Source organism: Marmota marmota, unplaced genomic scaffold, assembly GCF_001458135.2.
Source record: "Marmota marmota marmota unplaced genomic scaffold, marMar, whole genome shotgun sequence".
NCBI classification, from domain to species: domain Eukaryota; kingdom Metazoa; phylum Chordata; class Mammalia; order Rodentia; family Sciuridae; genus Marmota; species Marmota marmota.
The window spans coordinates 30,430,041-30,443,012 of NW_025999842.1; the positions used below are offsets into that span (position 1 = coordinate 30,430,041).

General features: G+C 40.7%; 2 protein-coding genes and 1 long non-coding RNA gene across 3 annotated transcripts in view; 1 reads left to right on the top strand and 2 right to left on the bottom strand.

Annotated features, from left to right (window-relative positions):
• The window catches only part of Rev3l (REV3 like, DNA directed polymerase zeta catalytic subunit), a 177,904-nt gene extending 176,718 nt beyond the window's left edge, over positions 1-1,186 (bottom strand). The window contains exon 1 of the mRNA XM_048800354.1: positions 852-1,186. Coding sequence (XP_048656311.1) covers positions 852-990 — 139 coding nt within the window. The 5' untranslated portion in view covers positions 991-1,186. The remainder of the gene's footprint in view (positions 1-851) is intronic.
• A 31-nt stretch (positions 1,187-1,217) lies between these two features.
• LOC107154652 overlaps positions 1,218-12,972 on the top strand; it is a 106,434-nt gene continuing 94,679 nt past the window's right edge. The window contains exon 1 of the long non-coding RNA XR_001505100.2: positions 1,218-1,319. This is a non-coding gene — a long non-coding RNA (uncharacterized LOC107154652). The remainder of the gene's footprint in view (positions 1,320-12,972) is intronic.
• LOC107154631 (elongation factor 1-alpha 1) lies at positions 10,469-12,313 on the bottom strand. Its single transcript, XM_015500279.2, has 2 exons — positions 11,211-12,313; positions 10,469-11,120 (listed from the first exon to the last, which is right to left on the bottom strand). The coding sequence occupies exons 1-2, from the start codon at positions 12,237-12,239 to the stop codon at positions 10,761-10,763; spliced, it is 1,389 nt and encodes a 462-aa protein (XP_015355765.1). The 5' UTR covers positions 12,240-12,313; the 3' UTR covers positions 10,469-10,760.

The window sequence follows — 12,972 nt, forward strand, 5'->3', positions numbered from 1 at the left end:
AAAAACATTTTAATGCCTATATTTAAAATGCAATCCTACAACCCAGCCTAGGGGCATTTTAAAATGTCTGTGCTGCTGAGTTCGGTTGTGGATCACCATAAATTCACCCCATTAGGTCTGATGTTTCACATTGGGCAACATAAACACGCATTTCCTACTTCCATGGACACATATTTTCTGAAAGCGTTGCACCTGAGGATGCTGCCATGTCCCCAGACGCTGAGGCTTTAAACTCTAAGCAGTCACGACCAGCGCTCATAGCAGAGCCACATGGTCACTTCAATGAGAAAGATTATCTGGCTCCAAGCGCCACTCTCCAACAGCCCAAAGCATCTCCGGAAGGGGCAGAGGAGAGCGAGGGTGAGAAGAGGCGAAGGGGAGCAACTGACAACAGAGCTGGCACTTCCCCCTCTGTTCTCAAAACCATTTCCAGAAAGGGGCACCTGGGAGACGCACGGGGTGATCAGGGCCCCACCAGCGACCGACCTCTGAGCAGGGTCGCTCACAGACGTCCACCGAGACCAGGCTTGGCCCCCTGGCCCAACCTCCGGGGAAAGAGCGGTCTCGCGGCACCCGTTCCCCGAGCCCGTGACCCGAAGTGTGGCTCCAGCCCTCTGCCGCCACACGCAGTGTAAACACTCCGCGCCTCCCCGCCCGGGGGCGGCGCAGCGCTTCCGCGAACCCACATTTTTGCGCCTCTTGTCACGCACCGGAGAAAAGGCGGGGAGGGTGTTGAGGAGGGAGAACGCGGACCGACCCACGGAGAGGGTCGCTGCCGGCGGCGTGCGCGCGTGAGCGCGGCGGGGAGGGCGGCCCCGGCGCCCCGCCAGCTCCCGCTCCCGCCCGCTTACCTGCCGGGGTCGCTCCGAAGACTCGAACTACCGGCACCTTCTTGACAGGGACCTGGGTGAGGGGGGATTGGCAGATATCCAGTCCCTGCAGCGGGCTGGCCATGTAGTAGTCGGCAGTCACTATCCTCACTGAAAACATGTTCGCCGCCACCGCCTCCCCTTCACTAGCGACCTGGCAGTGGCAGCAGCAGCGGCGGCGGCGGCTCCCTCCGCAGCGGCGGCGGCGCCCCCTCCCCTCACACACAGACACCAAGAAGAGCGGTGGCGCGCGCGGCGGTGTAGGCACTACTTCTGCTGCCGCCGCTTCCTCAGGAGCACCCGGCGAGAGGCAGNTAGATAGGTTTCTTTAATTGTAAAAAGTTATTTGGGCTGGGATGTGGCTCAAGCGGTAGCGCGCTCGCCTCGCCGACCGCCATTTCACATCCTTTAAAGAAGGCGGGGGGAGCCGCGGAGACAATTTTTCACAAGGTAAGAGAACCCGCCTGCCGGAGGAGGGAGGCGCGGCACACAGATCTCGTGCCGCTGCGGCCTCGCGGGAGGGCGGGCGGCAAAACGGGCGGGGCCGGGCGCGGGCTCAGCCGGCCCTTCTCAGGTAACGGCGCGGCTCCGCGCTAGACCCTGGGGAAGCGCGCGGAGGGGCGGGGGCGCGCGAGCGCGGGTTCGGCCCATAAAAGGACCGCCGCCGCGCTCCCCCTTCGTGCCCCCTCATCTGTGCCTGCTGCAGTGTCTGTGCCTGGCCAGTTAATGAGATTTATTCACGCACAGTTCTGCCCAGCTTTGCCTGGGGTTGGCCGGTCCTGTACACAGGGATTTCCCACCACCGTGCTTTCTCCCGCCCCTTGCCTTCCCTCTCGCCCTAGAATATCCTTGGTTTCCTCCTCTACGCGCCTGGCTGCGTCCTGGGCACGCGCAAGTACATGTAAGGACTTGTCAGCTCCCAGTGACCTCCCTCCACTCCTCCCCTGGCGGAATGAGGATTAAGATCCTTTCAAGAGAAAATTTTGGCCAAAGAAAAAGGCCCGTGAAAGTCACCGCATTAGATATGGATTCTCAGTGTTATTCATTAACACGTCGTGCAAGGTTTTACTACCGATGGCGTAAAGGCAAAAAAGAGGGGAAGGACCGATATACAAAACAACTTTATTCAAAAATCGAGAGAGGATGAAGCGATGCAGTTAGGGAATAAAAAGAGTTGCTGTTGGGTTGCCTCTTAAGTTGAAACCGATGTGTTTTGTCTGGCTTGTTCACTGATATTGGGCGTGACCTTGGACAAATGATTTGGTTTCTGTGTCTTTTTTCTCGAATGTTCAACGAGAGGGTTTCTCGTAGAATCTACACCTTAAGGATTTCTTCCCCCAAAAACGATTTAAGCGATGGGAGACAGAAGCCACGATTTTACGTTCGAATTTTGCCACCAAATTAGGATTCTTGGCAGTCGTTTTCAGTCTTTCAAAAATAAAGATCATTTTTTCACACTTATGTATTATACAGGTGCATTTTACTGGTTACTGAGAGCTTCTCATTTGGAACCATTGTGGGTCTTCAAATAGAAAAATCCAAGGCTCAAAGGGACAGGTCGCTAAACGAAACTGTAAATTCCACAACATACAAATGCTAATAAGAATTTATGCTTGAAGGGATTTGAGACTGATTAACCCAGAGTAAATTAGCCTGCAGTTCTTAACCTCAGAGCATCATTATAAACATAGGTGACAAGATTGCTACTAATATACAGGAAATTACCTAATAACAGTTTGAGGAGGCAAAATCTCTTAAAATTGATTTGAAGTTTTAGGAGCCTACAGAAGTGATTTAAAAATGTGATTATCATGTGTGAAGCCCTGTTTGATCCCTAGCACCCCCCCCCCAAAATTGTCTATGTTCTAGTGTGCATTTTTTGATTAATATTATGTATAAGCTCATTGTCAGATGCACAATACAAATGATTCTCATGGAGTTCTGTGGAACCTAGGGTATTTTATAAAATGTAATATTTTGGCCCTTACTGAATTACATTTTGGGGGGTGGAGTCTGAAAATCTGTATTGTTAGCAATCCTATCAGCCACACCCATGTTTCTTAGCAACATAAAATTAAGAACCTATGTATCATAATAAGTATATTCATAATTTTTATACTATTCCTAAATGAACAAAAAAAAAATCTCACAGTTTAGCTGTTTCTAGGTTTCTATCACCTTACCTCTTGAATTTACTTTAAGAAAAGGCAGTTTCAACCTTGGAGTTTTCTAGAACTCCAAGGAAAGAACGTTCACTCTTAAAAACATTTGCAGCATGAATGTTAGGAATACTGTATGTCTTGGGTGTAATTTAGTTTAAGTTGATGCTCAAATTGAAAACCTGACATCAGTCCTGTAATTGGCCACTCTTAATTGTGTTTTATAAACATACTCTTCCTGAAATAAGAAAGAGTCCTAAAATTTTGAGTCTAAGATATAAAATTTAAACCTTTCTTGCTAAATTAGTTTGTCAGATTAGTTTGTCAGATTTTTCGTGGGTGAAAATTCACATTTGGAAGTCTAACTCCTCTAAAAACAATAAAAGTCACCTGAAATTACCTTGTCTATACATATGAGAAATGCCAAAGTTGAACTCTTTTAATATTCTTAATGCTTTTTTTCCCCCTCATTTTTTTGGATTGGCTATTATTTGCTAAATAATTTGAGATATGGAGAGAAACAAAAGAGACATGGATTTTATAGTTTTATAGTTCTGCATCAGAAAAATGTACTTTTTATCCTCATGGATTTTATAGTTCTGCATCAGAAAAATGTACTTAAAACATTTCAATTAACATTTTCTTCATTCTTCTAGTTCACTGACCTATACTCATGCCTTTACTAAAAAAGCCTGCTCTGTGTTCTGTACCAATATTGTTTAACTAACATCTGGCGATTGGCAATTTATGAACTAGAATATAAAGCAATGCTGTAATCCCAGCTATTGGGGAGGCTGAGAAAGGAGAATCACAAGTTAGAGGTCAGTCTGGGCAACTTAGCAAGACCCTGTCTCAAAATAAAAAAGGCTGGAGATGTAGCTGAATAGTAGAGCATTTGCCTGGCGTGGGCAAGGCCCTGGGTTCAATTCCTAGTACTGTTTTTTTTTTGCTTTTTGTTTTTTGTTTTTTTTTTTAAAGGCCATAGTTTTGCAACAGATACTATAAGATGGCTTATTCAATACACATCCTTTATCTTCTTTATCTTGTTTTTCTGTACTTTAGAATCTGGAAAATAAAAAACTACTGTTTCCCAGACTCCCTTGCAGCTAGAATGTTGCCATGAGATTAGTTGTATGCTGGTAAATGTTTAACAACAGCTGGGGAAGGGAGGATCCTAATCTGTAACATTGGCTACAAATTTTCATAGTAATCAAAGCTACTAATGTGACTTCACTGAATGTGAGTTAGTTGAAAATGATGCTAACCAGAAGCTAGCTTTTATGGCTTAGTTTCCAACAATCAGATGTACCCATTCAAGATATATTTGTGAGCTGAGTGCGGATGTACATGCCTGTAACCCCAGAAACTCAGGAGGCTGAAGAATGAGGTTGCAAGTTTGAGGCCAGCCTGGCCAACACAGCAAGACCATGTCTCAAAATGAAAAGAGCTGGTAAAGTTCCCCTAGGTTAAATCCCCAGTAGAAAACAACAACAATAAAACACTGAAAGAGAAGTGTTTGTGAAAGTGAACAACATGATACACTTCAACTATACTTAGAAGACAGGATCTTCTGGCAAACACCATGGTGATATCTGGTTCTTCTAGGTAGCTAGGGAGGAGTTGTAGCATCTCACTTTGGAGTCATAGATACTGACTGCCAATTGATGCTGGGTTTCGTGGGATGGGTATTCCTCCTGGCTTGATTTTTTTCCTAGATGTTTCTAGCTATGATTCCCTGGCTCTGTAAGAGATGTGTGAGCTAAATAATATCCATTAATCCCTTGCTACTTAAACTAACCCAGTCATGTCCAGCTACATAATTTGTGGGCTTCAGAGCTAACTGAAAATGTAGGGCCACTTGTTCAAAAGGCAGGAAAAAGGTGCCATTTTCTACCCTAAAATATCTAGCTTTTTTTCTCTTCTCCCCTTCTAGTTATAGTGTTTTAATGTGCTTTTTTAATGTCAATGTAAGTAAAAAACTTAAACTTTTAAATTCTTAGGATAAATTTTACCATTCATCTTTATATTATGCAATGCCATTTTAAAGGGCAAATACGAGAGCATTTCACTCATTCAAAATTTCACTCACCAAAATACACAATTGGTGTTTCGTAGCTTATTCATTCAGATGTATTCTTTTGCTACCAGAACAATGTGAACTCTGCACAAAACTAACTAAACTATTTTTATTTTACTTCTTCATATGCACAATTCTACTTCTACTTATTACTACCTTCTACTTACTAATGAGCAAGAAAAGAATGAAAGGAAAGAACCCTAGGTTGCTTGCTCTTCCTTTCTTTTTCTTTGTTTCTGTAATTATCTTCAGTGTAAATGATTGGCTAATATAGAGAAGTAACCCATGAGTAAGAAAGGATATAATTGAATATTTTTGTTCATTTGTATCTCTTGGCATACTGTGGCCTTCTTTCTGCACCTAAAGCAAGTTCTGGTTCTTATGGAGAGCATAGCTTTTTGGAACTGTCTGCACCTCTAGTAACTCAGTCATAAATATTACATGCTTTTCTTGTACCCACTTTGTGGCTCTCTGAGTTCCTACACCTCATAAGTCCACCAGAATCCTGCTGTTATGTGGCATCATAAAGACTATATGCAAAGGGGGAGGCAAGGATGAAAAGATGCATATAATCTCTATTTGTATGTTTTATTGTACCACTGCTCTTCACTTATAAAACAGACATTCAAACAAAAACTAGAAAGTTTCAAGATGGTGACTAATGAACATTAAATCAAGCACTGGGCCCTGTGTGGCTGCACAGGTTGCCTGCCCATGAAGTTGGCCCTGATCTCCGAGTTTCTCAAGGGACCTTCTGACATTTTGGTGAAACAGTTCTCCATACAGGACATTACATCCACATTCATGTTGCCTGGGCACTACATTACTACTGTGACAATCAGAAATGTCCAATAATTTCTAAATGCAAAAAAGGAAGAGTTACTGCTCTCCACTGATCTAGAGTGGAATCCACTGTAGCTATGAACCATGACAACTACAGATGTGAGAAAGGCCCTCTCCAGTTTTCATTAGCAATTCTGAAGCAGAATAAAAATACAACAGAGCTGAGTTTAAAGGATTTCTAATTCTCATGCCCAGGACAGCAGAATTATGATGATCTTGCCTCCCTCCATTGTCAGAGAAATAATACCACCTACATTGATAGTGAAACAAATTCTTGGGATAAATATTTAAAGGTAATTCATGAGTTTTATGTGTTTGTGATGTTGTGATATAGATATATAGCTATAGATATAGACTGGCCACCAGAATGATCAAAGCAGGATTAGAGGGTTGAGACTTTCAGTCCCATCCTCCAACTTCTGGGTAGTGGTGAGGGGCTGGACATTGACTAGAGCACCAATGGTCAGTGATTTAATGGTCATACCAGTTTAATAAAGCCTCTATAAAAAGGACAGGACAGAGGACTTCCCAAGAGCTTAACACATGTAGGTTCCTGAGTGGTGAGGTACCCAGAGGGCTTGGAAGCCTCATACCCTTTCAACCATATCTTGCCTTATTCATCTCTTCATCTGATGTACACCAGTATCCTTTGTAATATATCCCTTATAATAAAATGGTGAACCTACATGTTTCCTCAAGTTCTGCAAGCCACTCTAGGAAATTAATTGAACCCAAAGAAGAACTTAAAGCCAGTCAACAATACAAGTACAACAACCTGAATCTTGCTATTGGCCACTGAAGGGCAATGGTGTAAGAGTTGCAGTCTTGGTGGCTGAGCCCTCACCTGTGGCATCTTATACTACCTCCAGGTAGATAGTGTCAGAATTGAATTGAATTAGAAGATACCCTGTTGGGGTCCTCTGCTTGCTAGGCGGTTGGGGAAAAATCCCTACACATCTGGTGTCAAGTGTGTTATGAGAGAACAGGAAAAAGTGAGTTTGTTTTTTCTGCTCTGTAAAAGGAGTTTATTCTAGATGGCAATTTCTGATAATTTTTTTTAAGTGTTTATATGTATCTATAGAGAAGAGGGAAGCAGATAACCACAGAGCAGCAGAGTATCATCTTAACTTCATCAGTTGTAACTTCATCAGTTGGCGGAAAGGGAAGAAAGGCCCCTAGGAAACACTAAGGAAGTTGCCATAGTGAACTATGATGCTTTTACTATGTTAGATTTTAAACTTTATTTCATTGTATCTCTATTTTTTTTAAGTTTAGTTCTTGATTTAAGAACATGAACATTGTAGCATGTTACAGGTGAAACAAGATATCCCAAATTATTCTGTTTGCTTTAAACTATAAGCCTCATAGGGATTTAAAGAGCAAGCTCCATAAACCTGGCCCTGCCTTTGATAACGGTGAACCTTAGTTTCTATGAACCTCAGTTTTCTCTTCAATAAAACAGGGACAATAGTATACTTACCTTAGTTTCTTAAGTCATTTCACCAAAAGCCAATTCACTAAAGTACCAAGAATACATTTATTAAGTACATTCAAGATGAATATTACCTAAAACAAGTTAGCTTTGGCAAATTGGACAGTTTTTCATTCCTAGTAAGGATAGTATAAAGATCAAATGAAGTAGTAAGTAAATAAATAAGTGAATAAATAAGTAAATAAATGTTTAGCAAAATTCTTGGTAAATCTTAGCTATAATTTCCTCACCATGCAAATTTCAAGTCCTGCCCATTCTCTCTTCAGAAAATTCACAATTCCTGTTCACATAATCATTGTTTTGTTGAAGGCTTTCACTACCTTTTAGATTTCCTATTGTAATAGTCACTTAATTGGCTTATTCTCCTCCAGTCTTATTGTACACACTACTTCCAAGGTGATCTGTCTACCACTTATCATCTACAATAAAAGAAAGGAAGGAAAGGAAAAGGGAAGGGAAGAAATATAAGCCTCGTGATTTGGTCTAGATATTCAGCATCATCTCTTTTCCCCTTTTTCATTTATCTTCCAGCCCACTAAATACTTAGTTTCCTTATCATGCAATTCTTTTCCAAGAAGCAACAAATCTGTAGGTTTGCATTGCTTTTTCTTTCTTTTTTTTTTTTTTAACATTTTTTAGTTGTTGATAGATCTTTATTTTTATTTATTTATATGTAGTGCTGAGAATCTAACCTAGTGCCTCACACATGTCAGGCAAGTGTGCTACCACTGAGCCCCAGCCCTAGCCCCTGCATTTCTAATAAATATTTTTCCTTCTCTTTTGGTAAAATTCTTACTCACCTTTCAAGTTTTAGCCAAAATGCTACTTCCTTGTAAAGATTTCCTTGATTTCCTCAAGCAGATTTAGGTATTATTTGAGGGCTTCCAATGGCCTTTTTGTGCCTACTTCTATTCTAATGCTTACATTATTGTAGTTGTTTGTTACTTTGTAATTCTAATAGACTGTTATGTCCTAGAAGAAGAGGACTGTGTCTTTTCATCATTTATGTCCTAGCTCAAGGATAGTGCCTAGAATGTAAGTCCTTGACATTTACTGAATTAAAAAATCAATTACAAACCTCTCTCTACCACACTTCCATTTTACAAATCAGCAAACTGAGGCCCAAATAAATAAAGCTATTGAGAATCAATGCCTCCTAACTCCAAATCTATAACTTTTAATGCTATACCATAGAGAATCTTCTCAGTAACATCTGCATTCCAGTCATTTCTATTGTAGGAAACTGCCTATTTTATCATTTTTTTCCATTTGTCTCTAATGTAGGGAATAGGTAGAAGGACAGTGATTTGATAAGATTTGTATTTCCTTCCTTATTCAGTCAGGGTTTTTATTTGTTTTCTAGTACATTCAGTAAAATTCAAGGTAAATTATTCTTTGTGTCATCCTTTTCTCACAGAAGTTGGTTTCTTTACTACCAGAGGATCAATGTTTCATGCATTTATTCCAATGATTCTCAGGCAGGAGTGATTTTGCCCCCCAGTGCACATTTGTCAAAATGGAGACATTTTTGATGATCATATCTGAGGCAGTGCTACTGGCATCTAGTAGGTAAGAGGTCAGGAATACAGCTAAACTTCTTACAATGCCTGCAACATAAAAGAATTATCTGATTCAAAGTGTCAGTCATGCAGAAGTTGATCTAGTCTACAGGAAATTTTTACCCAGCCCTTCATCCAATGTTTTGCCTTTATGAGATGATGATGGAAAAGAACTCCTTCCCAGAGAGATGTGGAAATCCAAAGTAAGTATAGCAAACCTTGGAGGCAATTGCTGTCAACTATACCCAGGTCCCAAAAGGCTTAATGCAGGTTTCCCCAATTTAGTCACAGTACCTGCTTGGGTACAAGGTAAGGAGATAAATATTTATTGCTTACTTAATAAAGTATTTGTGACCAAAGAATAAGGTTTTATTTCTCTGTTTAAACTAAAGTCAAATTAATAGTATGGTGAGATGAATTTCCTGAACAAAGATCTTTTCTCTGTTATCTCTTTAACCAATTAATCTACTCAGTTACTAGAAGAAGCAAAATTTTCTTAAACAATTCTCCCTTTTCTGTAAATTAGCAGTGAGAGTCTTAAGGGAGAGACCTTGAGCCAGTAAAAGATAATGTGTGAGGGCTGGGGCTAGGGCTCGGCAGCAGAGTGCTTGCCTTATACTTGTGAGGCACTGGGTCTGAGTCTCAGCACCACATAAAAATAAACAAACAAAGGTATTGTGTCCATCTACAACTAAAACGTGTGTGTGTGTGTATACATATATATATATATATTCATTAAAAAGAAGATAATGTGAGGAAAAAATAAATAAAAGAAGCTTTCAGAATAGAGTAATAACCTGATGCCTTAGATCTCTAAGACTCATTTAAATTATATATCCAGAGTTGATATTGATATTGATATTCTGATGGATTATAGACCGTCAAGAAGAGACCAAACATACATAAAGTAAGAAGAGATTAAATTCTCAAATTGGTACAAAATCTACAAAGCAAAGTGACTATTTGGAGCAGCATCTCTCAAGGTAGTTTCTTCTGGCCCCAAAGTCCCTGACACACTTTTATGTTCACAACTTAAACTCCAGAAAAACTTACACTAATAATTTTTGTTATTGACACTGAACTCTCCTGCGTTTTAAGTTTGTAAAGGTTTCCTTGAATTCCCCAGGCAGATTTAGGTATTACTTTGAACTTTTCGCTTATCTTTGTGTGCATACTTCTTTTTTTTTTTTTTTTTTCAGAAGTAACAGCCTTTAATATTACAGGATTTGGTCCTCTAAAGTAAATTACAAAGTTATTTTTCTACCCTAACCAAGTGTTGTAATCAATACACCCCTCCCAGATATTCACTAGGTACTAGAAGATCCCTCCCAGTTTCCCTTCTTAACTAAATTCCCAACCAGAAAACTTAATCATACTTATAAAGTTAACAGATTCTCAACACCACAAATAGGTTGAGGAACTCTTGCCTAACATTTGTATAAGTTCATGTTGACCAAAGAAGACACAGGTTTCTCATTAAACTTTGTTTTAATGGGTCTCAAAATTCTGTGACAGATTTTTGGTCAAGTTGTTTCCATTAAAAAGTACTGATTTTAAAAACTAATAACTTAAAACTGCCACACACAAAAAAACAAAATGGTCCACAAAACATTTTCCTTTCCTTCTGAAGGTTTTACGATGCATTGTTATCATTAACCAGTCTTTTACTATTAAACTTAAATGGCCAATTGAGACAAACAGTTCTGAGACCGTTCTTCCACCACTGATTAAGACTGGGGTGGCAGATATTAGGGGTAATATTCATTTAGCCTTCTGAGCTTTCTGGGCAGACTTGGTGACCTTGCCAGCTCCAGCAGCCTTCTTGTCCACTGCTTTGATGACACCCACAGCAACTGTCTGCCTCATATCACGAACAGCGAAACGACCCAGAGGAGGATAGTCAGAGAAGCTCTCAACACACATGGGCTTTCCTGGAACCATGTCAACGATGGCAGCATCACCAGATTTCAAGAATTTAGGGCCATCTTCCAGCTTCTTACCAGACCGGCGATCAATCTTTTCTTTCAGCTCGGCAAACTTGCAAGCAATGTGAGCTGTGTGACAATCCAGTACAGGAGCATAGCCAGCACTGATTTGGCCTGGATGGTTCAGGATAATCACCTTGGGGGGAAGATAATGTAATTTAATGCATCTCAAAAGACTTCAGGCTCTAATCAGGATAGAAATGCCACATATTTTTATCTTTGTTACCTGAGCAGTGAAACCAGCTGCTTCCATTGGTGGGTCATTTTTGCTGTCACCAGCAACATTGCCACGGCGAACATCTTTGACAGACACGTTCTTGACATTGAAGCCCACGTTGTCTCCAGGAAGAGCTTCACTCAGAGCTTCATGGTGCATTTCAACAGACTTTACTTCAGTTGTGACATTGACTGGAGCAAAGGTGACCACCATGCCAGGCTTGAGAACTCCAGTCTCCACTCGGCCCACAGGGACAGTACCAATACCACCAATTTTGTAGACATCCTGGAGGGGCAGACGCAAAGGCTTGTCAGTTGGACGAGTTGGTGGCAGGATGCAGTCTAAAGCTTCAAGCAATGTGGTTCCACTGGCACTGCCATCTTTACGGGTGACTTTCCACCCCTTGAACCAAGGCATATTAGCACTTGGCTCCAACATGTTGTCACCATTCCAACCAGAAATTGGCACAAATGCTACTGTGTCGGGGTTGTAGCCAATTTTCTTAATGTAGGTGCTGACTTCCTTGACAATTTCCTCATATCTCTTCTGACTGTAGGGTGGCTCAGTGGAATCCATTTTGTTAACACCAACGATTAGTTGTTTCACACCCAGTGTGTAGGCCAGAAGGGCATGCTCACGGGTCTGCCCATTCTTGGAGATACCAGCTTCAAATTCACCGACACCAGCAGCAACAATCAGGACAGCACAGTCAGCCTGAGATGTCCCTGTAATCATGTTTTTGATAAAGTCTCTGTGTCCTGGGGCATCAATAATAGTCACATAATACTTGCTGGTCTCAAATTTCCACAGGGAGATGTCAATGGTGATACCACGCTCACGTTCAGCTTTCAGTTTATCCAAGACCCAGGCATACTTGAAGGAGCCCTTTCCCATCTCAGCAGCTTCCTTCTCAAATTTTTCAATGGTTCTTTTGTCGATCCCACCACATTTGTAGATCAGATGGCCAGTAGTGGTAGACTTGCCCGAATCTACGTGTCCAATGACGACGATGTTGATGTGAGTCTTTTCCTTTCCCATTTTGGCTTTGATTTAGCGGTGGTTTTCACGACACCTGTGTTCTGGCGGCAAACCCGTTGCGAAAAAGCTGCATACTTCTATTCTAATGCGTATACTATTGTAGTTATTTGTTAGTCTGTAATTCTAATAGACTGTTATCTCCTTGAAGAAAGGAGATATGTCTTTTCATCTTTTATATCCTAGTTTATGCTACATCCTCATCCCAGAGACAAGGAAACACTATTCTCAGATCTATATGCAGATCATTACTTTTATTTCCTTATTTTCTCAATAAAATGCATTTTTCCAACTTTAAGTTTTAAATGTGTAACATAGAAAATATGAAAACCCATCAGAAAGTATGGAATATTCAGTGCCACCCAAAAGCAGTCTGATTAACACTTTAGTCCAATCTTTTATAGAAAAAAATTTCCATAAATATATTACATAGTGGAAATAATGTCCTAGTTTTTCCACTTTGCATTATAGCAGAAGTTTCCCATGCAAATTAAAACTTTTCATATACATTATTTTAATGACTGCATGTGCTGTGCTGCAAACATAGAACAGTTTACCTAACCTTTTTCCTACTCAACTGTTAGATAGTAGCAGAATGGTTCAAACTTTACATTTTTATAAATATCATACTAAGAATGTTTTGGTTGAAAATGTTGCTTCATTTAGGATGTTAACTTTAATATTTTAAGAAACTTACTCTGTAGTTGATTATTTGACAAGAACACTAGTTACCGGT

Excerpts from the sequence above, each read along its gene's own strand:
- LOC107154631 (XM_015500279.2), bottom strand. The coding sequence starts at position 12,239 with ATGGGAAAGGAAAAGACTCACATCAACATCGTCGTCATTGGACACGTA. Across the intron at positions 11,121-11,210 it reads CAGCTGGTTTCACTGCTCAG|GTGATTATCCTGAACCATCC; the intron begins GTAACAAAGATA and ends CTTCCCCCCAAG.